The sequence below is a fragment of the Stegostoma tigrinum genome, chromosome 8 (genome assembly GCF_030684315.1).
Source record: "Stegostoma tigrinum isolate sSteTig4 chromosome 8, sSteTig4.hap1, whole genome shotgun sequence".
Classification (NCBI taxonomy): Eukaryota; Metazoa; Chordata; class Chondrichthyes; order Orectolobiformes; family Stegostomatidae; genus Stegostoma; species Stegostoma tigrinum.
Window position 1 is genome coordinate 32732941 of NC_081361.1, and position 23752 is coordinate 32756692.

Genomic DNA, 23752 nt, shown 5'->3' on the forward strand with positions numbered 1-23752 from the left:
AGCTAAACGTGTAAAACAAAATCCTTTCCGATAATGCAAAGTTAAAGTGCCTTTATAACAGAATGCCCAAGTGCATTGCACACAACTGTCCATCCTAAATCTCTCTCCAATCACAAAACGGGGGAGGGTCAGTTTGTAACGAAAAGACGAAGGTCGTGTTGTAAATCTGTTGCTGCAAGCTTCATTGAGTATTTGCATTTTTTTGGTCCCTTTATCGAGTTTGCATCCTCGCTGTAAACATTTGATAATAAACAGCTTGGGGCTGGATTTGCTTATGTGCTGCTAGTTCTGGTTGAAGGCCCTGCTATGGAAATCCTCGGCACTCGTCTCATTTCCCCCTCTCTGCTCCGTGCCGCCACCACCGGCGCTTTCCAACTCAAGGAGCCGCTGAACTACCGGCACGGAGGCCGGGTGCAGCCGGCCAAAGGGGATGGGGACAGCAGGATTGAGAAGGTGTATGAACCCGCTACAGGTAAAGAGAACCTGTACATTGGGCAGCACGTTTACTCTAAAGTTCCACTAACCCTGACAATTGGAAATGAAACAGTTTTGTTTATTTGTTTTGTGTAGAGTTCAAAATGCCAGCTGGTGTGAGTGCACGCCGAACTGAAGTCTGCTCGACATTGAAGCTCTACGCGTTGTAATTCGTGAATACAACAGTTCTTGGTGCAATTAACTTCCAAGAAATACCTTGCCATGGGGCACATTTACTGCTTGTTTGAGGTTGCTGCATTTGCCTTAGTCAACATTATAACCCTAGGCAAGTTGGCATGAGTTTGGGATTTTTGGCTAAAGCCTTGTGCCTTTTTTAAGGTATCATTATACTGGCTTCTGATTTTCATGCTGTAGTAGATAGGATTGTAGTTGGGACCAAGTCAACTCTCTTTAAAATTTGCAAAGAACATTTGAATTCTTGGCTTTATTATCTTTGTCTTACCAGATGGCTGCAGTCAAATTAGTTTCTGAATGTTTATCCAGGCTGTCACTAAGACCACCCTATGTCCACCTTTGTAACCTTTCATCTGTCTTGGATCATAAACTGAACTCCTCACTTATTCTTATGATACTCTGGACTTGATTATTCCAGTGTACTCTAGAATGGTGTCTGACTTTCTGTCTGTAAAGTTCAGCTCCTCTAAAATGTTGACTGTCATCACATCTCGTTTCAGCATCACCCCTCAGCTTGCTAATTTGCAGATTAGCTCTTGGTCAAGCAGCATCCTGATTTTACAATTGCCAGCCTTGTTCTCAAAACCCTCCATGACCTACATCCCTCCTTACTTTTGGCAATCGAGTTCATCCTGCGTGTTCAGAGATAACTGCACTTGTCTATTTCTGGCCTGTTGCACAACACTGATTTTCAGTGCTTTACCATTCAGTTGTTTAGGAGAAAATTTGTCTCCATTTAGAGAGGCAAGATTTGATCAGGGATAGTAAGCTTGTTCAGTAACCTTAATAATGAGTAATTTTTAAACTTTTGTTTGAAATGCAATTCTTTAGAACTGCAAAATTGTTATGTAAATGCCAATAATGCAATCAAACAAGACATTTTTACACTTTTAAAGTTTTAAAACAAAATCATGAGTACAATGTCAATAAAAAGTAGGGAAAACAAAAACAAGACAGTAATTACTGTAAAAATGAATTTGTTTGGTAAATGTGGAGCCACACTAGTGTTTTTAAATAAATAGCAGTTTGGAGACCCTTGGCTCTAAGCTCTGGAATTCTCTCTCTACAGCTCTACCTTCATGAAAGAGACTGCTTAAAACCTGCCAAACATTTGACCATCTGACCAATTATCTCCCATCTATGGCTCATACTTGGCTTTATAATGCTGCTGCGCAAGTGAATTTTATTATAGATGCGTTAATGTTGCAGTGTGTTTTGTGTGTATATATATTTTGGGCATGCGTACATGAGGTTGTGGATTCTACATTCAAAGAACAGGATATGCGCTACTGACATAACCCAAGTACTTTGTTGTGCTGTGGTAGCAGGTACTGTTTCTAACAGCATCTAACTAACATTTAACTGTGATGTTAAATAAGCTGCACTGCCTTCAGTGTGGAATTAATGAGCAAACCTAATTTCTGCAACATTTGGTGCAGGGAGCAGTCACATCCACGTTTAGTGGTTGTGAAAAACCTGTTGCCCAAAGATTTTCCACTCTGTCAAGACTGAGACCACCAGTGTCTCATTGGTGGTAAAGCAGCAGAACAGGTTAAGTCTTCAGTGTAACATCTTTCAGAATCTGAAAGCTATACACGCTTGAGGGTAGTCTCGCACCTGGAGCCAGCTGATGTGAGTCCAACCACATGCTTTACAGTGCTATAACAGCATTCAGTTATCACCAAACAGTGTGAAGGTAGCTTAAAACAACTTCACACCTGTGACCAACAGATGTACGTCGAGGCTAGTTTGAGACTTGTGAGCAAAGGACTTGGAATATGTGTATTACATTAATTTCCTGAAAATATTCTTGCTCGAAGACTAACTTGCCTTTTTATACATGGCCAATCCCAGTTCTTGGCTCACTCTGACCAAAGTTGGAGTCCATGGCACTAAATATGGCAGATTAACCTGATCAGAGATGTTATTTCTTACCATCAGAACCTGGGCAATCTAGACCAGAAAAAGGCTAGAATACCACAGAACCCATCCAACTTTGTTTATCTACTTGCTCTTTTTTTTATACTTCAATAAACTTTTAAAGACTTGCCACTTATGTGTCATGTACTGGAAATGACAGGACCCTGGCCCAAATTTTCAAATTGTTTCTGGCCACAAAGGAGGTGTCAGAGGACTGGAGGACAGCTAATATTGTTCCACTTTACACAAATAGTGATAGAGGTGGACTCAATGGTCAATAGACTAAAGAACTAACATCAGTGGTTGGGCAACTATTGGAGAAAATAGTGAAGGAGAAAATTTGTCTCCATTTAGAGAGGCAAGATTTGATCCGGGATAGTAAGCTTGTCTTTATCAGAGGGTGGTCATGCCTAACAAATCTGGTGGAGCTTGGTCAGGAGCTGGCCAAGTGTTTGGATGAGGATAGGCAGTTGATCTAGTTGTATGGATTTCAGTAAGGCCTTCGACAAGGTAAAAGCTCATGTGATTCAGGGTAACTTGGCAAGGTTGATCAAATATTGGCTTTGTGACAGGAGGCAGGGTTGTGGTACAGCTATTTGTGTGACTGAATCCAGAGTGCAGTGCTGTACCACAGGAATCAGTCCTCAATTGTCTGTGACATCCATGAATGATGGAGATGAGAATGTTGGATGGATAAGTAAGTTTGCGGATGACATGAAGATTGACTGAGTGGTTGACGGTGAGCGGGAGGGTATTAGGTTACAGGAGGATATAAATAGATTGAACAGATGGGCAGATCAGAGGCAGATGGAATTTAACCCTGATAAATGTGAGGTGATGCACTTTGGGAGAAGGAACAAGACAAGAGCGAATCAAGAGATGGTAAGACCCTAAGGAGCTCAGGAACAGAACAATCTTGGGGTGCTTGTCCGCAGAGCCCTGAAAGCTGACAAGTGAATAAGCTGGTTACGAAAGCCTCCGGGATGCTTGCCTTTATCAATCATGGCATAGACATAGAGCAGGGAAGTCATGTTCGAGCTATACTGGACTTAGGTTAGGTGAAAGTGGATACTGTTCTAGTCACCACACTATAGGAAGGATACGATTTCATCGGAGGGACTGCAAAGGAGATCTGGGATGGAGCTTTTCTGTTGTGAAGAGTGGCTGGATAAGCTCAGGTTGTTTACTTTGAAGCAGAGAAGGCTGAGGGGGTGTTTGGATAGAGCTGCAGAAGACTGAATAGACAGGCTGAATTGAAAACTGCTGTTCTCCTTAGTTGAAGGGTCAACAACAAGAGGGCATAATTTTAAAGTGAAGGGCAGGAGGTTTAGAAGGGATTTGGGGAAAACTGACTTCAACCAGAGAGTGGTGGGAATCTGGAATACATTGCCTGGGTGGGAAACTTCAGCCTTTATAAAGTACTTGGATAAGCACTTTCGAGGCTGTGGGCCTAGTACGGGAAAGTGGGACTCGTGTAGGTAGTAGCGTATTTTTGATGGTGCAGACTCAACGGGCCAAAATGCCTCTTCGGTACTTGCTTCTGTGACTGGCAGTATCCTCAGTGAGTTGAGTTCAGTAATTGACTCTGTTTAAGTACTCTGTCACTTCACAGATACTAAACCATTTAAAATCTCGAGTGAATCGGAATTTCTCAGGATGTACTGTTTTGCTAATCAATTGAAATTGCATAATATTATGGTCAGTGTTTGCTGCCCAACCGATATTAATATTGACTGGTCTCCAAATACAGACTTTTAATTTTAATCTGTTACTACCCCTGGTTGCTTTGTTACTGAAAATAAACTATCTTGACTAATTTCTACAAGTTTGTGGGTGTTGGAAGGCCATCCGGGGGAGTATTTGAATAGTTGAGTGTGGAAGTACCGAATACGTTTGTGGAATTTTGTGAATTTGTGGAAATTTTGACTCGTCCAGTGTTGAATTTCGGGCAAACATCTTGGTGTCAAAGAGAATGGAAAAGTTGAGAGAGGTGGTAGTGTGTCTGAATTGGGTAATGTGGAACCTGACTTCAGTTGCAGGTAGATGTGATTCGTAATTTTGATTGGAAGTATTTCCGTGCTGTAGCAGGGGCTAAGAAACCTGGTTGGAGAGGTCCAAACATTGTCGGTGTGGAAAAAAAGTGAGCATGAGTCTGGGAGGCAACTGTTAAGGTTTTGGAGATGGGGCAGTGTAGAAGGATGGAGACAGCGTTGGTTGAAGCTGTTGGGTGATGTTTACTAAGGAATTGAAAGGAAGAGAGATGCCATTGTATGGAGGAAGCTACTTAGGGGCCAGCCAGTAGTGGGAGTTGCCAAATGTAGCTTCATTTCATTTGCACCGCTGATAGATTATTTTCTCGTCAAATTTGTATTTTATGGCAATTAGAATGAATTTAGAATAATAGAATGAACGTTAATGAAGATTCAGTAGCAGTATTGCCTGAGAAATTATGCCTGCTTCATGAGGACCTTATTGGTAGACCCAATCGTAGATGGAAGTAGGAGAAAGCAGCCATTACAATGGCTGGATTAAGAAAATGACAGTGAGTCATGTGTGTTGGAAAGGAATACAGCAGTCGGGTGGCTGCCTGTGGTAATTGCACATGTTCTATGGGAGGACTGTGATGTAAATAGTGGTGGATGGCAGCGAGGTTTTACCTTGTGTATGCTTTTCATGTGGTGCAACATCAGTAATAGCATTTCCTACAATCCAGCAAGTGGTTACAACTCAAAAAAAGTACCTCCTTCATTCACCGCAAAGCACTTTTGGAAGACCCTAAGGGCATGAAAGCTACTATGTGGACTGCCTTTTTATATGCTTGCTTCCCTTAACTTTACCCCTTCCTCTTGTGAAGACACTGCCATCTCCGGATGTGAGTTTGCTCGCTGAGCTGGAAGGTTAGTTTTCAGACGCTTCGTCACCATACTAGGTAACATCATCAGTGAGCCTCCGACGAAGCGCTGGTGTTATGTCCCGCTTTCTATTTATATCAAAACTCGCTAACACTGCCATCTGCCCGGAAGTAGATACTACAGATTGCCCATCAGTCATCTCGGGCAAGATCAAGGTCAAAAGGTCCTAGAATAGCTTGTACCAGGTGAACCAAGACCTGCTTAAAACAGATAAGGTGGCTTGGAGGGGACCTTGCAGCTGAAGTTTTCTTATGTAAATCTGCTGCCCTTATCCTCCTAGATGGTAGAGGCCATGAGATGAGCTTGGCCTGCTGTGTTCGTCCAGCCTCACATTTTATTATCATGAAATGGGAAGGTACTTTTGTTCTTGGGGGAAAAAAAAACCCTTGATGAGTCACTGCAGTGCGTCTTGCAGATGGGTACACGTGTCAGCTGTGGAGGGAATGTATGCTTGAGATGGTGGATGGATTATGCTCATTATGCAGATTGCATAGTCCTGCATACTCCAACTGCATTTGTCAAGCGAATGTATTCGGGCAGTGGCTTGTCAATAGTGCACAGGCTTTGGAGAGTCAGGAATGAGTTACTTGACAGGGTTTGACCTCCTGACCTCCTCTTGTAGCCATAGAATTCATATGGCCAGACCAGTTGAGTTTTCTAATTGATGATAACACCCCAGGATGATTGTGCGGGATTTGATGATAGTGAAGGCATTGAATGACAAGCAGAAGTAGTTAGATTCTCTCTTGTTGGAGTTGGCCGTTTGTCTAGTTGTTTTGTCAGGTGAGTATTACTTGCTGCTTATTGGTCACAGCCTGGATATTGGCTGGGTCTTCAGAATCTGGAAAGTCAAGAATGGTAATTTTTCAAAGGGCGGCACGGTGGCTCAGTGGTTAGCACTGCAGCCTCACAGCGCCAGGGACCCAGGTTCGATTCCAGCCTCGGGTAACTGCCTGTGTGGAGTTTGCACATTCTCCCTGTGTCTGCGTGGGTTTCCTCCGGGTGCTCCGGTTTCCTCCCACAGTCCAAAGATGTGCAGCCTAGGTGGATCGGCCATGCTAAATTTCCCTTAGTGTTCAGGGGTGTGTGGGTTATAGGGGGTCTGGGTGGGATGCTCCAAGGGGCGGTGTGGACTTGTTGGGCTGAAGGGCCTGTTCCACACTGTAGGGAATCTAATCTAATCTAAATTAGTTTGTGGGTTATGGGTGTTGCTGCCTGCGACATTTGTTGCCCATCCCTGGTTGCCCTTGTACATTGTCTAATCATCGGTAAGCATTCCTACTTCTGACCTTTTATAATGGGGGCAGGGAGGGCCTTTGATAGAGCAGTTGAAACTAGTTGCACCTAGGACATTACCCTGAGAAACTCCTACAGCAGTGTACTTTGACACAGATGATTGATCCAACAAACACCATCATCTTCCTCATGGTAAAGTGCAGCTCTAACCAGTGGACAGTTTTCCCTGGATTCTAATTTTTCTGGAGCCCTTTACCACACGTGCTCAGTTGATGTCTTGATGTTAAGGTTCGTCACTCTCTCCTCGCTTCTTTGCTTGAAACAAGGCCCACTTCTGATTCAATGAAATGATTCAAGTAAATTGGGCCATGACAATATAGTTCGGAGAAATAGAATTTACTTTTCATGTCAAGTAACTGTCATCAGAATATTTGAGTAAATGGTCTTTGACCTGTGAAATTATCGCAGTTTTCAATCCAATATTACAGTATTTTAAATAGACTGAAGTGTGTTTTGAGGCCCATGGAGGTTGCTACTGAAATGCAAGTCTGCCTTCCACAGATGTTGCCTGATTGTGAGCATTTACTAGTATTTTCTGTTTTCATTAAATGATCACAACATCTGCAGTGCATCGATTTTGTTTTGAATATGATTTAGTCTTGTGGACAGTGCCCTACATGAATGAGTTAAGTGTGGGCGGGTGATCAAATTTTGCAATTTTCTAGATGACTGTTTCCCATGATTGCGTGGTTTGGTGGAACAAATTTGAAACCCTGAACTATTTTACTTAGTTCAATTTTGGAGTGTTTGATTCAGCACTTACCTGTTTCTTTTTTCTTTTGTAGGACGTATGATATGCGACTTTGTTTGCGCAAACCAGGAGGAAGTGGACCTCGCTGTGCAAAGCTCTAAAGAAGCATATAGAAGCTGGAGTCAGCTGTCTGGGTCAGAAAGAGGCCGCATCTTACTTGAGGCTGCAAGACTCATAAGAGTAAGAGGGATATATCTATCTTTCTGAATGACTGAAATACGAACAGTAGAATACGGTAGTAGATTCACCAACTTTAGGTACATTTAAGTCATCATTGGATACGCATATGGACGTACATGGAATAGTGTAGGTTAGATGGGCTTGAGATCAGTATGACAGGCCGGCACAACATCGAGGGCCGAAAGGCCTGTACTGTGCTGTAATGTTCTATGTATGAACAACTTGAATTTCTATATCCCCATTAACTTCAACTGTTGAGGAAGGTTGTACAAGAGTTTGATGGAATTTGACAGTGGACACATAAGGAAATATTAAGACAGGTGAGGACGGTTTTAAGTGCATCTTTGAAGTGAAGAGAATGGTGGATATGCAGAAAGGATTGAGGTGGGAAATCCAGAGTCTAGTGCTGAGATGACTGCGACTGGGGACATCACTGGAAAGCTGAAGGAAGTTGGGTATGTGCTCTATGTTAACAACACCTGAGCTATCTGAAAGTTGTAAGACCGGCAGAGTTTGAGTGGGAGGAGCGTGGGGTTCTGGTTTGGAATCAGTTGTTTTCTATTCTTTAAGCGGTTCAAATTGCTCCCAGACCCCTGGGTCTGGACACTGGACTTATTTAGGGAATATGAAATGAAGAGGCAGATGTTTCAGGGCAAAAAGAATCGCTGCAGTTATTTAAAATACAAAAGGCAATTATAATATGAGAAAATAGGCGATGCAACAAATCAAGTAATCTTTACACAGGAGAACAGTAGCACTTTAAATACATTAGTGACTAGATAACCATAGACAAACACTCCTGCTGACACCAGGAAACGAGAGTGTTTTAATTTTAGACTTTTTAATCATAATTCCTATCTTTGGGGGTCCCAATGCACTATTACCACCCGCCTTCCCCTCCGTGCTAGCTAGGTCGTAACTTTGGGATCTCGGGTGTTTACGCTCACCACTCAGAATGCAGTTCTGAACTGTACCTGGTTCCTGAGTTCTTTGCCATCAGGTTCTTTGGTTCAGAACAGGCCCTGATCTGGAAGCCTTTGTTCAGATAACACTTGGTTAGTCACCCCCTGCCCCTCCCCACCCCACTGTGATGTCCTTTGTTCTGGTGATGGTCTTGGCTCTGCTTCCTGATTCCACTTCTCTTGGGTCTTGCTTCAGAAACTCCTTGTCAGGGGCGGAAGCTTGTGGGGAAGCTGATTATGCAGAAGTTCATTGTTGCTTTCGAGTGAGATCGAATTATACTGACTGCGTGAACTGTTATCTCTCCTCAGGTTTGTCATATTAACTGAGCTGTTGATGTTCTGAATTTTAATTGGCTCTCTGATGGTTGTAGTATGGGTTTCGACCGAGATTGACTGTCCAGTGTCTCTGCAGGCCCCACACTGTCTGCACTGTGTAGCCCAGAATGTGAAAGCTGTCTCAGGCTAGATTTTCTCAAGAAGGGTCCTGACCCGAAACGTCAACGTTCCTGCTCCTCTGATGCTGCCTGGCGTGCTGTGTTCCTCCAGCTCCACGCTGTGTTATCTCTGACTCCAACATCTGCTGTCCATACTATCTCGGGCTAGATTCTGTTGGTTTCGGTCAATTGTCCTTTTGGAGAGGAGGTGTAAATTGAGATTTTAGGCAGAACAATACTCTCAGCCAGCATATCTCCGTTCCCACCTCTGCTGCTTGTGTACTTCCCGCAGACTCATTTCAGCTTTCATTTTTGGTTTTAAAAGTTTTGAAAGTCCAGGACTCTTGTCCCAAATCCAGGGTTTTGTCCAGAAGTTTTAATATTGGGGATTTTTGCATGATCTTACAGGAGAGAGGCCATGAAGGGATTTGAATAGTCGGGGAAAATTAGTGTTTTAGCTTTACTGGCCAGGAGCTAATGTAGGCCAGCAACAAAGAGGCAATTGTTGAGCGGGAATTACTGTAACTTAGAATACGGGCTGGAGAATTATGGGTGTTAGAGGTTCAAGTTCAGAGGTTGCTAAATAGGGGAGTTCTGTCAGGGGAACGTTAGATAGTCGAGCCTTAAAGTAGCACAAGTGTGGATAATAAGTCTGCAAATTGGTAACTTGGCGGCACGGTGGCTCGGTGGTTAGCACTGCAGCCTCACAGCACCAGGGGCCTGGGTTCCATTTCCCCTCGGGCGACTGTCTGTGTGGAGTTTGCACATTCTCCCCGTGTCTGCGTGGGTTTCCTCCAAGTACTCAGTTTCCTCCCACGGATTGGCTGTGCTAAATTGCCCGTAGTGTTCAGGATTGGATCTGGGTGGGTTACTGTGAGGGTCAGTGTGGGCTTGTTGTGCAAAGGGCCTGTTCACTGACTGTTTCTATGGGGGGATAAAAAAATCCCGGAGGATTGTTTGCTTGATCATCATCCTAGGATGGTGCTTTATAATTCGAAATCAAGTAAGATGTGCATGAAGTTTTTTACATGGTGTTACCGGTTAGAAATCAAGAGAGCTAGTATTATTTGTATAGAATGTCAGATGAGCGTAGGTATGTATCCTTAAGAAGGAAAGCAGAGTTTAAGTTGCTATACAGGGAAATATGAGTTGGGGTGAGAAATGTTTTTGTTTTGTGGAGGTATTTCTTTTGGTCGTTGGTTTTCAGTTTGGTTCCCTTCATTTACTGCCACTTCATGAAGGCACTGACTCGAAGTGAAAGTTCCACAGATATCCAGTCACTTGATACCATCATCACTGATTGCCCCTAGATTTGAGGATGATATCTACTCGAGGCTGCAGGCTTCTGCCTTGATTCTCCACGTGACTGGACAGACCATTTCTCAACCTCCAGGTCTGTGGCCACATGAGGCAGAAAGTTCCAGCAAATGAATGGACCCTGAGTGCAGGGCTTGCATCCATTTCCTGTCTTTCTCTGCTGCTGTTCTGCCTCATCATTCAGACACTGTGATTCTAAGGATGATTTAGCTTGACAGGCAAGTTGTAGCCGTTTTGAATGATTTGGCCGTGAATACGTCCCAATCCTTGGCATCAATACCACTGAGTCTTGAGGAGAATTGTAGAGGGTCGTCTTTTTCCTTTGCGATTGCGTTGTTCTGAAAGTTGTTTCTTCAACTTTGCAGAGAGAGACCTTTCAGCCATTCGAACAGTGTTCACATCATCAAAGTTAGTTTTGCAGGAATTTTTCCTGAACGCTTGTGTCACTAAAGACAGTAGCATTTTTTTTGACAGTCCCCTTCGAATCCAGAGGAAGGCAGAGAGTTGGGATAAAAGGCTCTTTTTTCGGAATGGTGTCCCGCAGGGTTCAGTATTGGGGCCACAGCAGTTCACTTTATACATTAATGATCTGGATGAAAGGACTGGGGGCATTCTGGCAAAGTTTGCCGATGATACGAAGATAGGTGGACAGGCAGGTAGTACTGAGGTGATGGGGAGGCTGCAGAAAGATTTAGACAGTTCAGGAGAGTGGTCCAGAAAATGGCTGATGAAATTCAAGGTGAGCAAATGCGAGGTTTTGCACTTTGGCAAAAAGAATACAGGCATGGACTATTTTCTAAACGGTGAGAAAATTTGTAAAGCAGAAGTACAAAGAGATCTGGGAGTGTTGGTCCAGGATTCTCTAAAGGTTACCTTACAGGTAGAGTCCGTGATTAAGAAAGCGAATGTAATGTTGTCGTTTATCTCAAGAGGGTTGGAATATAAAAGCAGTGATGTGCTTCTGAAGCTTTATAAAGCTCTAGTTAGGCCCCGCATAGAATACTGAGTTCAATTTTGGGCCCCGCACCTCAGGAAAGACATACTGGTGCTGGAGCGTGTCCAGCGGAGATTCACACGGATGATCCCTGGAATGGTAGGTTTAACGTACGATGAATGGCTAAGGATCCTGGGATTGTATTCATTGGAGCTTAGAAGGTTGAAGGAAGATCCAGTAGAAACTTACAAGATAATGTATGGCTTGGAAAGGGTGGATGCTGGGAAGTTGTTTCCGTTAGGCAGGGAGACTAGGACCAGTGGGCACAGCCTTAGAATTGGAGGGGGTAAATTTAAAACTAAAATGAGGAGACATTTCTTCAGCGAGAGAGTGGTGGGCTTGTGGAATTCATTGCCACGGAGCACAGTGGAGGCCGGGACGTTAAATGCCTTCAAGGCAGAGATTGATAAATTCTTGATCTCACAAGGAATCCAGGGCTACGGGGAGAGTGCAGGGAAGTGGACTTGAAATGGCCATCAGCCATGATTTAAATGGCGGAGTGACTCAATGGGCCGAATGGCCTTACTTCCACTCCTGTGTCTCGGCCCATCAAGTCCACTCCGCCATTTAAATCATGGCTGATGGCCATTTCAAGTCCACTTCCCTGCACTCTCCCTGTAGCCCTTGATTCCTTCTGAGATCAAGAATTTGTCAATCTCTGCCTTGAAGGCATCATTTGGTTTTGGCAGCATTCAGTTCAGAACCTGAGAATGCCCCACCTAGGAGCAGTAATTCAAGCGGGCAGTTTGCTACCACCTTTCGAGAATATTTGGCGATGGACAAATAAATGCTGGCCCAGCCAGTAATCTCCATATCTCATGAATGATTTTGTTTTTAAATTCATTGAATATGCCAAGTTTCTTGTATGCAGGATTAACAGATTGAGTGTGGCTACCAGGTCCTCCGTCAAATGGGCAACAACATTTCAGTCATTGCCCGCTGTATGTAGATCATGTATGTCTGTTGTCGATTTGGTACAGAGTTTTAAGGCTTTCCATCTGGACCGTACTTAATACTGCCACCAGAGGGCAGTTGATCTTGAGGAGGTGAATAGCCACTGTCACATAGATTGCAATGATAAATGTAAAGTTGCTGCAGTCATTTTGGACCAAGGGGCTGCTCTGTCATGAGAGGTAGGCAGCTAGTGGTGCATTAACGTGACGGTCACCTTTAGGCAAGGGGAGAGGTGGAAAAGGAGAGTCCTTCACAGTATCTTCAGCTGGTGTGGGAATTGAACTCTCGCACTGTTGGCATTGCAGATCCAGTCATCTCGTCGAATTTGTAAATGGTGTGGAGACTTGCTTGGCTCTGGTCTAGATTTTGAAGGTATCTGTTTTCAGATTTCCCACTCAAGAAAGCTGCAGCCATGAAGTAAGGGAAAATAGTGACATAGCCCTAAGATGCTGCTTGGCCTGCTGTGTTCATCCAGCGCCACACTTTGTTATCTCGGATTCTCCAGCAACTGCAGTTCCCATTATCTCTGATACATATTCCGCAAGTACTGGTTCTGGACTGGTATTCCCGAACCCCGGGTTGTTGGTTCTGGGGACATGGATTTGAGTCCCAATTAGATCTGTAATAAATGCTAGTGTAATGGTGAAAGCGCACCTACTGTTGAGTGTCATTTAGAAACTCATCTGGTTCACCAAGTGCCCCTTTAGCGAAGTAAATCCTCCACTCTCGCGTGGCCTAATGTACACGTGAGTTCAGACCTACAGCAGTGTGGTTGACTGTCATCCCTTCTCTGGGCAGTTGGAGATAGGCCAGCCTAATGTGTGACACCCTCATCCTCTGAATGAATTAAAAGACAAAGCAGAAATATAGATTTGTGCTGAAGTTTCTCGGGTGTACAAATCTTTTGGAGTGGAATCCAGAGCCTTGCGGTTTACTGAATCAGATGGCCAAGTCGATGAATGAATGAAGTTGTCACTCATTTGGATCTCAACTATTTTCTTTAAGTGACGTTGAACTACTGAGTGCTGAAGATTGATATTATTACTTTGATCCCCTCTAGCTGCACGTCTGCAATTTCCAGAGTGGGAACACTTTTTGTAGGGAGCCTTTGGTTTCCCTTACTCACCCGCAAGAAAATTAGCCATCTCCAGCCAAATCGGGAACACTTCAAGCTGAGGTGCTTCGGTGTCACACTCGGCTGTGCACTTGTGCACCAGGCCAGTAGGGGACCCTGTTGTTTATTGCCCATTCAACGACAGCAGCTTTTGTTCATCTGGGTATGTTTGTAGTAAAAATCCCAAGGTGTTTCACGGGTGCAATATCAAACAAGCTTTGGCACCACACCACATCAGCAGCCACTGGGGCAGATGTCCCGAAGATTGGTTGAAGATGTAAATTTGTAAGGAGCATCATAAAGAAGGAGAGTTGTGGGGAAGTTTGGCAAGGGACCTGCGGAGTTAAAAGTGATATATAAATGCAAGTTTTTGAAATGACGAGGCATTAGATGCCAGCCTTCGTTTCTTAGAACTAACTGACAGTAGAGTGGGTGGGGGGGTGAACTTGGTGAAACCCAAGAGGTCAGAATCAGAGGAAAAGGGATATCAGAGATGGGGGTTAGGAAGGCATTGTGTTGCGATAGATGAGTTTATGGAGAAAGAGAGAGGAACACTGGGTTTGGGAATTGATATAGACCATTGAGCAGTGAGGTAAAGCTCCCAGTTGTCCAGTGAAGCTTGTGCTGATCTACATGAAACACCGGTAGCATAGAAGATGCATGGAAGGCAGATGAGAATGCTGACTTAAGTCACATATAGGCCAAACCACACAAGGATGGTTGGTTTTCCTCTTCCCAAATAAGTTTGGCCTTTTTTTTTGAAAAAAGCAGGAAACCGATATGATTTTCTTTTGTTCTTGTTTTACTGATGCTGTCACTTTAATTTCCAGATTTATTTTTTATTAAGTTCCAAGATGGGGTTTGAACTCCCATTCCATGGATTTCCAGAACTCCAATTTAGTGACTCAATAAAATGATGCCCACTCTACAGTATTCACATCTCACTGCAGGCCTGACTCAGAACAGAATGGGACTTTGAGACCAGGACCCTGCTTAAGTTTGTGGCTCAGTGCTACACTGCACAACATCTGCTGTCACTTGGCCATTAGCACAAATCCTGATTGTTGTATTTGCTACTGTGCATTCATTGTGGCCAAATTGTAATCCAATTCTGAATTGTGTGGCTTGCAATTTAATTTGTGACGAGCTGAACTTTTGGTTTCATACACCGAAACAAAATAAGTTAAACTAAAGCCCTTCTCCCTCCAGAAAAGCGCACAAAAGCAGGCTAATCCTTAGGATGAAACATTTTATAGATTCATAATCAGAATATTGTCATGAAATTGAATTGTGAACAGCTGAGAAGGAATAGGGAGGTGGTGAGCTTATACCAGACCTAGTACACTGTTTTCCTCCTGATTATTCTAGTCCCAGGAGCCGCAGCTAGACATTCTTCTGATACCATACTTCCGAGGATAATGTGTCGTTATGCTGTGGTTATATAAGATCCAGGTTAGACCCCACTTGGAGCACCGCGAGCAGATCTGGGTGTCACACTTCAGCAAGGATAGATTAGACTTGGAGAGAGTACAATGCAGGTTTGCGAGAATGATGCCTGGACTTCCGGAGTTAAGTTATGAGGAGAGGTTATATGTGGATGCAGGTACAGTTACAATATTTAAAAGGCTTTTAGGTAAATATTTTTTGAGGAATATGGGCTGATTGCAGGCAGGTGGTGTTAGTTTGGTTTGGGATTATGCTCAGAATGGACTTGTTGGAGTGAGATCTCTGTTTCTGTGCTGTATGACTCTAACTTTTGGCTGTTTTCCGTGGAATTTAGAAGGTTCAGGAGGGACCTGTTTGAAGCCTTCACAATATTAGCAGAAAAAGACAGGGTGGATAAATGTAAACTATTTTCACTGGTTGGGCATTTTTAGAACTAGGGGACGCAGTCTAAAAATTAGGGCCAGCCCATTCAGAAGAGATGCTCGGAAGCACTTCTTCACAGAGCGCTAGATGTTTGGACCTCTCTTGCACAGTCAGAAATGGATGATGGCTCATTTATTAGTTTTAAATCTGAGGTGGATAATGCTTTCAGCAAAGGAATTAAGAGATATAGACCAAAGTCAGTTGTATGGAGTCAGACCATAGATCAGCCACGATCTCATTAAATGGTGGAACAGGCTGGAAAAAAAGGGGCTGAATGGCCTACTTCTTTGTTCCTTCCTTTGTAGGATAGTTTGCTGCCCAGTGTGTTGTAGCTGAACTCCATTCTGGCACTGTGCAAAATTCGCAAACAGGCTAGTACTTGGTGGGATTAGGAGCCGAGCCACCGAATGACTGGGTTGTTCGAGGGCACGCGGCCAATCGGTCAAACACTGAGACCCTGAGGAAGAGAGGGGAAGTTGGGTCGCCTTCAGGTTGGAGAGGCGCCGAGCGCAGCACCTCAGCAGGCGAGCGCTACGGCTTGGGCTCGTGCGGTTTTTGCTTTTAGTTCGACCAGCTTCATGGTCCGACAGCCCAGCTGTTGCGCTTGTTTCCAGAGGCCGCTTTGGTCTGGCTGTGGTTCCCCCCAGCTGCTGTATCGAGCTGTACGTTTCTGGCAGCCTTGCTGTTGTTGCATGGGAATAAATGATCTCAGCCTTCACAGATGGGGGACTGGTATGTAAAGATTTCAAGGAGCAAAGGAAATTAATCCTTCGGATAGGGGAAGAAATTTACAAATGAATACAAGTGACCTCACTTAATGTTTTTTGAGTTTGTCCTTCTGGCTATACTCAGTAGTATGCTAAGTGTAGGATTTTTTTTTAATGTGCATCCTCTTGTTTCCAAGCATGGGAACCATGGTTACAGAAATGTTTTGGTGGAAGAATGGAGGGGCAGCACAGCGGTTAGCACTGCTGCCTCACAGCGCCAGAGACCCGGGTTCGATTCCACCCTCAGGCGACTGTCTGTGTGGAGTTTGCACATTCTCCCCGTGTCTGCGTGGGTTTCCTCCAGGTGCTCCGGCTTCCTCCCACAGTCCAAAAGGTGTGCAGGCTGGGTGGATCGGCCATGCTAAATTGCCCGTAGCGTTCAGGGGTGCGTGGGTTATAGGGGAATGGGTCTGGCTGGGATGTTCCAAGGGGTGGCGTGGACTTGTTGGGCCGAAGGGCTGGTTTCCACACTGCGGGGAATCTAATCCAATCTAAATTGCCCACCGTAGTGCTCAGGGGTGTGTAGGTCAGGTGGGCCTGGGTGGGATGCTCTGAGGTTCGGTGTGGACTCGTTGGGCCGAAGGGCCTGTTTCCACGCCGTCGGGATTCTAATGAATTTGAGCTTTCTTTTCTTCTTCCCCCATTTTGTGCCATCGCTGATGTATTCCTTGAGTTGTCTTCCTGTGCCATTCAAATTTCCTACCGGCATGCCAGCATTGCCGAGGCATTATCATGCAGTTGTCCTTGGCTGAAGTGTCATTTGTAAAGTTACCATGTTGGCAGTGACTAACCCAGCCGCCATTTCCTCAACAGTTTGTCATTTGTTTGAAATCTAAGCTCCACCCTTGCCACACTACTTGCCCAAAGGGCAGAACAGTTTAGCAAAGGTTATTGCAGGGTTTGATGATCTGACAGTCGGAAGATTGGCTTTTTTTAAATTACTTCCAGTGTTGGAAGCAAAACCAAATTGGAGTCTCACAGGCCACTGCTCAGGATCATGGAGAGAAGCAATGGGTTGGTGTGACTCAGCATTTGCACGCTCTTCCCGTGTCCGCGTGGGTTTCCTCCGGGTGCTCTTTTTTCCCTCCCGCCCACCGAAGATGTGCAGGCTGGGTGGACTGGCCACCAGAAATGCAGGGATAGGGTGGATCTGGGTAGCATGCTGCACGGAGGGCTGACGTGGATTCAGTGGGCCGAAGGGCCTAGTTCCGCACTGTTGAGGGTTATATGATCCTGTGAACTGCCTGAAACCATTGAATGTCTTTTCTCCCTGAGGATGTGGCTGTCTGGCTACATGTTTCCAGCTATTGCTCAGATACCATGGATGACTCGCATTTCCAGTTTTCTGGCTTTTTATGGAGAGAAGTACTGTGATCCCAACTTTCTTCTGATACTGCAGGCAATGTGAGGGGCTCAGAGCATAAAGAATGTTTATCTGTGCTGCTGATTTGTGACTCTGACGTAAAACGGTGCACGTGATCCTTTTAAAAAGGAAGCCTGATAGTTCTCTCTTGGTGTTCTGGCCAATAATTATTCCTCCGCTCCATTGTTTAAGTATCTGGCCATTATTTTGTTGCTGCTTACGGAATCCTGCTGTGTACGTTATGCTGGCTGAGTTTTCCCACATCATAGCAGTGACTGCATTTTGAAACAAGCACTTTCTTGGCCATGGAGTGCCTTCTGCACCCTGGGGGCATTAAAAAGCAGTCTATAAAAATGCACATTTTTCCCTAGTTTGTCTGTGTGAGCCTTTTTGAACACCTAGATGAGGTTCTGTTACAGGGACTTTATCGTGTATGATAGCCTAGTGCTTCTCTTCCTGGACTATGATCCATAAACCATTAGCTAGAAACATCTCATCATGAGAACTGGAGAATTTAAATTCTAGTAAACTAGAACCTGGATTGAAAAGCTAGTGTCAGTAGTGGTGACAATGAGATGCAGGATTATTCTAAAATTCCGCCTGGCTTACTGATATTCTCCAGGGAAGGAAATCCGACAGTTTTACCTGATCTGATTCCAGAGTCACAACAATGTAATTCATTCTTAGCTGCCCTCTGAAATGGCCTCATGTGCTTGATGTTACCAGATTAAAGAGATAAGTATTTTTGGGGGGTAATTAAAGATAACAGGTCCACAGCATGTGAATATATTGGAAACAAAAGAATTTCAAAAATCTCCCCATCCCCAGCCTCATCCCATGACCAACTCTCCCTCACAGCCCCACCTCCTTGACCTGACACAACCTGTCCATCTTACCTCCCACATAACGGCTCCTCCCATCTCATTGACCAATCCCCACTTAGGCCTACCTGCACTCACCTATCATCATCCCACCTACTTTCCCCAGCCCAACCCCTCCTCTCTCTCTCTTTATTTCTGTGCTCCCTTCCCACTCCCCCATTTCTGATAAGGGCGCCGACCCGAAATGCTTTCCTGCTCCTCTCATGCTGCCTGGCCTGCTGTGTTTCTCCAGCTCCACACTGTGTTATCTCTGACTCGAGCATCAGCAGTTCTTACTATCTCTGAGAAAGTCGGTGGTGAACTTGCTGGCTGCATTCCTGGAAAGAAATGCAAAGTTAACCAAGACTTTTCATCAGAACTGGGAAAGGTGAGAAAGTTACCGAGTGAAGGAAGAGAGGATGGGGAAGTGGACCAATGTGAAACTGAGTGAGGGGAGAGGCAGGAAAAATTAAATGACAAAATGCAGCCAACCTTTTATTAACTGGCACCTATGGGGCCAGGAATGTGCTGTTAATCAAGTATTCCAGTTGATCAAGAGATCCACATTAATCCATGTAAAAACACGCACATTAAGTTGAGAAACGTAATGCAGCGGGTACACGCAATACTGTTATACTTTAAGTTATATATACTGCAAACAATGCAACTTTTCTTTAAATAAAAATTACCAGCAGCGAGCTTTCTCACATGGAGATTGCAATAGTACGGTAAACTTGGTGATATTTGAGGTATATCACTTTTGCGGGTTTATCAAGGGTGCTGGTTAAAACAACGTTTGACGTAGTTTCATAACGCAGTGCCAAAGGGACTGGAAATGAGGCAAGAGAAATAAAACATTAGTCTGGAGGTGGTGTGAATGGCAAGAACGTGAACACTGGCCTTCGGAGAACAACAACTCCACACCTTACAAAAGAAATGATCGCGGTGTAAAATTGTTGAACTCAGAGGTTGCATCCACATGATGGTAGAATGCCGAGTTGAAGGATGAGGGGTGGATTCTTGAACATGCATTCCATTCACTTCTGGAGGTAAAGAACAGGAAGCTGAGAGTGGGAGCAGGTCACTGATCCCAAATACTAGGTGCCGAGAAACCTGAGGGTGAACGGGGAGGAAATGATGATGGCCTTGCTTGCAGACTCAAGAGAGGTATAGTGCAAACCCGTTGACCTATCTACAGTTTGGTCTCCCAGTGTAAAAGTAGTGGCCTGCTGAGCGCGGAATACAATGGGAAAGGGATTTAGGAGTAATAGGTCATTTGGCCCTTTTTGAGCCTGCTGCATCATTCAGTAAGATTGTAGCTTGATCTGGTGTTGGTCTGTGCTCCACTTGCCTGTCTGCCCCTCTTTCTCTACCCCCCGCCACCACCACCCTTCCTCCTCCACCCTCCCCCCCAACTTAACTCTAAAATCTCATGTCAATACAAAATCTATGTACTTCTGCCTTGAATGTATTTAAAGACCCAGCCATCATTACCTTCTGGGGAGGAGAATACCCCATGCTAACAACCTCCTCCAAGAGAAAACCACTTCCCTCATCTCTGTCTTTAAAAGTGCTTTTGAGCCCTAGATTAAGGGAGAGGGAGCAAAGCCTTCAGCACATCAAAACGAGAGAGGGAAGAGACAGAAACTAAACCAAGAGCTGTGAAAACTGGACATCTGAAACAAAAAAAAAGAGCTAGCTGGAGAAACTCAGCAGGTCTGGCAGCATTTGGGGGAAGGAAACAAAGTCAACGTTTCGAGTCTGACTCTTCTTTGGGTGAGAAAATGTTTGGTGACGTTGCATGGAAAGTAGCAGAAATGTTAGAGAATGATCTGATGAGTACAGAGCCTGACATTGTTGCAGGTGACAGTATGGGAACCTTATAAAAATTGGTTGGATGGGGACTGGGGAAGGATGTGATTGGAAGTACTAAAGCGCACACTCCAGGGCCCTCGAAACAAAATGCTGGGGATGCATTTAAGGAGTAAAGGAGATTGCGCACTTCCTAGCTTCTGCGTTGATTGTTTGGGTGGGATACGTTAGTATGAATGTATCAAGTGAAAGAAAATTTCTCTTGTCCTGTGAACTGTTGTACAAAGCACTGAACTATTTGGCTTATGCCAACATAGGAACAGAGAGAAGATATTGCAATCGTAGAATCCATTAATACTGGGAAGCCCATTACCGAGTCAAGAGTTGATGTGGACACAGCATGGCAGGCTGTGGAATATTACGCTGGAATTGCTGGGTCTCTAGCTGGTAAGGACAAACTTTCTAAACTGAATGAACCTACTGCAGTAGTAAATGATGCCCTGATCAGTCAAAGTCAAGGCAACTTCACAAAGTCTTGTAAAACCGTAGTTGAATTCCTAATTTTTCTTCACTCCAGCGTTGACAACCATCCTTTTAGCTGCCAAGGATCTGAGCTCTAGAAATCCCTACCTAGTCATCTTTTCTCATTAAAAAGGTTCATTGAAATAAACCCGAGCATCAAATTTTATTCCATAACAAATCTAAAGTACATTGGAGAAGATATATTGCAGTTGCTTTATCAAAACACGTTGATCCCATTAATATTTCTTCTAAATTTTCTCCCAGTCTGCAGGACAGTATTTAACCATACAGTGGCACCAAACTGTGACCATTACTTTGACATCTGGTAGTCCTTTCAGGGATTTCTCAAGTGAAACTGGGAGGCATTCTGCAAACCTGAATGCAATAAGTTGACTTCCGTTCTCTTCTGTTGCTGAAACAACATGTTTGTGATTCCTCCGTCCCTCCAGTTCCCCCGTTGAAGATGGGAAAATGATTTGTTTTCATAAATTATTGAGGAAAAATAAATCAACTTCTCTGTGCTACGTTGCCTGAAGTTTGCTCCTTGAGTGTGTCTGCCTATCGTGCAAGGAATAGGCTTTCCTTGCCAAAAGGTGGTCTTTTGCCTGAATAATCCGTACAGGCTCTCGGTGTGAGAGCAAAACTTAAAATCAATATGGTCTTTTTCTCTTCTCCCTAGTCTATGATAAGGAGGACATGCCATACCGCACATACAAACGACATGATTTCTATATCAAGTGAGGTATTTGTTTTCTGGAAAAGCAATACTCATTGCTATCATCTTTATGGCCAGGTGCCGAGGAAAAACTTCTTCACCCACAGAGTGGTGGATATATGGAATGCTCTGCCCCAGAAAGCAGTGGAGGCCAAGTCTCTGGATACTTTCAAGAAAGAGATGGATAGACCTCTTAAAGATAGTGCAATCAAGGGTTATGGGGATAAGGCAGGAACAGGGATACTGATTGTGGATGATCAGCCATGATCACAATGAATGGTGGTGCTGCTCGCAGGGCCGAATGGCCTACTCCAGCACCTATTATCTATTGTGTTTGATTATTATGATCTCTGCTCCTCCATCTCCCCACCTCCAGTAGCCTGCCAGCTAAGATGGTTTGTGAGGGATCTGGGGCTGGCTGTTTTTGTTGAACAAGGGTATAAGGAATGTGTAACATAGAAACAGGATGAGGCTGTTCACTTCCTTTAACATGTTTGGCCATTCAATCAAATCATGGCAGATCTGAAATGTAACTCCACATGCCTATCTTTTATAAGGCATAAATATCATGCCTTAATATTTTTGGCCAACAAAATTCTGTCAATCCCTGTTTTAAGACTAAGGGAACTTAGTCTAGTGCATGTCTCTTAGGTTGTGTTAACTTTTTTTTACAATCGTGCAGCTCCTCCTTGAAGCTCTTGCCTGCCTGATTGATGCTCTGAAACTGCAAGGCTGAGTCTTTTTTTTTAATTGAGAACATCAATCTCGCTGAGGAACCCAATCCACAGTTGACAACCCGCTTTGAAAACGCTGCCCACGTTTTGGCAGCTGTGACAAATATCCCACATCTGCATCACTCGACAAACATCGAACATTTAAAAGAAAACAGCTCTCGCGGCTTAAAGTCAGTTCACCCAAGTAAGAGGTTCTGCAAATACTCGAATGGGAAAAGCATGACTAAAGCTAGTGTTGGTTTTTTTTTTTGTGCAATTAGTCTGGGGAATTAGTTAATGCTAAACAAGAAATAGTGAGGACTTTGAAGAGTAGTTTGTCTGTCTTCACTATGGGAGACTTGAAAAACTTGCGAAAGGTATTTGACATTAAGGAGTGAAAGGGAGGAAGGATTTTAAAACAATCACTTACCAGGGAAATAGTATAGGGAAAACCATTAGACCTAAAGGCTAACAAGTTCCCAGGACCAAATGGTGTGTATTCTAGAGTGTTAATATAAGTGGATAGTAGACATGTGGATTTATTTACATCTTAGGGCCATTCCCTCCCTGTGTTCCAGGTTTCTTTAAAACCTGTTAATTTTAGTTTTCATTGTGTATTATTCACAAATAGACTAATGGGTGAAAACCTTGCCTCGGCCCACCTTCAGCGATGGGAGTATTTAACAATTGTTCTATTGTCCTTGCTGAACTTCTATGAGCATAAGAAATGGGAACCCAAGTAGCCCACTCAACCCTGATCTGCCGTTGAATAAGATTGTACCCAGTCTGATTACTCCACAGTCCCACCTAACCCTGAGAACCTTTCATCTCTTTCTTTGGCAGTATCTTACCTACATTAGCCTTAGAATTATTCAGACTTTGCTTCCACTGCCTTTTGGATGAATCGACTTCCCAGGACACTGTACCTTCTGTGGGAGGGGGAAAAAAGGCCTGTTCCTATCCTATCTTAAATGGGTGCTCACCTATTTTAAAACAGAGCCCCCCTCGGCTCGAGATTCTCCCAAAGGTGGAAACAACCTTTCCATCTCCACCCTGTTGAGACACCTCGGAATCTTGTGTTTCAATCAAGTTGCCTCTCAACTGGTCCATTACAGGGATTATTCTAGTAAGCCTCTGAACTGCTTCCAGTGTATTTACATTCTTCCTTAGATAAGGATCAATACCCTTAGTGCGTAGAAATATTTCTTAGTTTCACCACTGAGTGATCCGGCTCTAATATTTTGACTATGCGTCAAAGTTCTAAGGGATTAGCTAACTATTAGAAGACAGAGAATTAGAACAAAAGGGGCACTTTCAAGAGCTGGAACGAGTTGTGTACCATAAAGATCATTGCTGAGGCCAAAAGTTTTTACAATATAAATAGCTTGGATGACAGAAGTCTCTGTGCTATCATCAAATTTGCAGAAAATACATTAATAGATGGGAAGGCAAGTAGTGATGATGAGGCGTAGTCTACAGACGGCTATAGACAGGTTAAGCGAGTGGTGGAAGTTTGGCAGATCGACTGCAGGGTGGAGAAGATGTGAGGTTATGCATTTTAGCAAGGAGATTAGAGGAGCTGAATATTATTTTGCATGGGGAGAGACTGCAGAGATCTGCAGCGCAGT

At 44.1% G+C, this 23752-nt stretch overlaps 1 protein-coding gene across 1 annotated transcript in view; it reads left to right on the top strand.

Annotated features, from left to right (window-relative positions):
• The first annotated feature begins 124 nt into the window (after positions 1-124).
• The window catches only part of aldh9a1a.1 (aldehyde dehydrogenase 9 family, member A1a, tandem duplicate 1), a 45186-nt gene continuing 21558 nt past the window's right edge, over positions 125-23752 (top strand). Inside the window, exons 1-3 of the mRNA XM_048539264.2 lie at positions 125-472; positions 7583-7728; positions 20492-20621. Of these exons, the coding sequence (XP_048395221.1) occupies positions 307-472; positions 7583-7728; positions 20492-20621 (442 nt within the window). The 5' untranslated portion in view covers positions 125-306. The remainder of the gene's footprint in view (positions 473-7582; positions 7729-20491; positions 20622-23752) is intronic.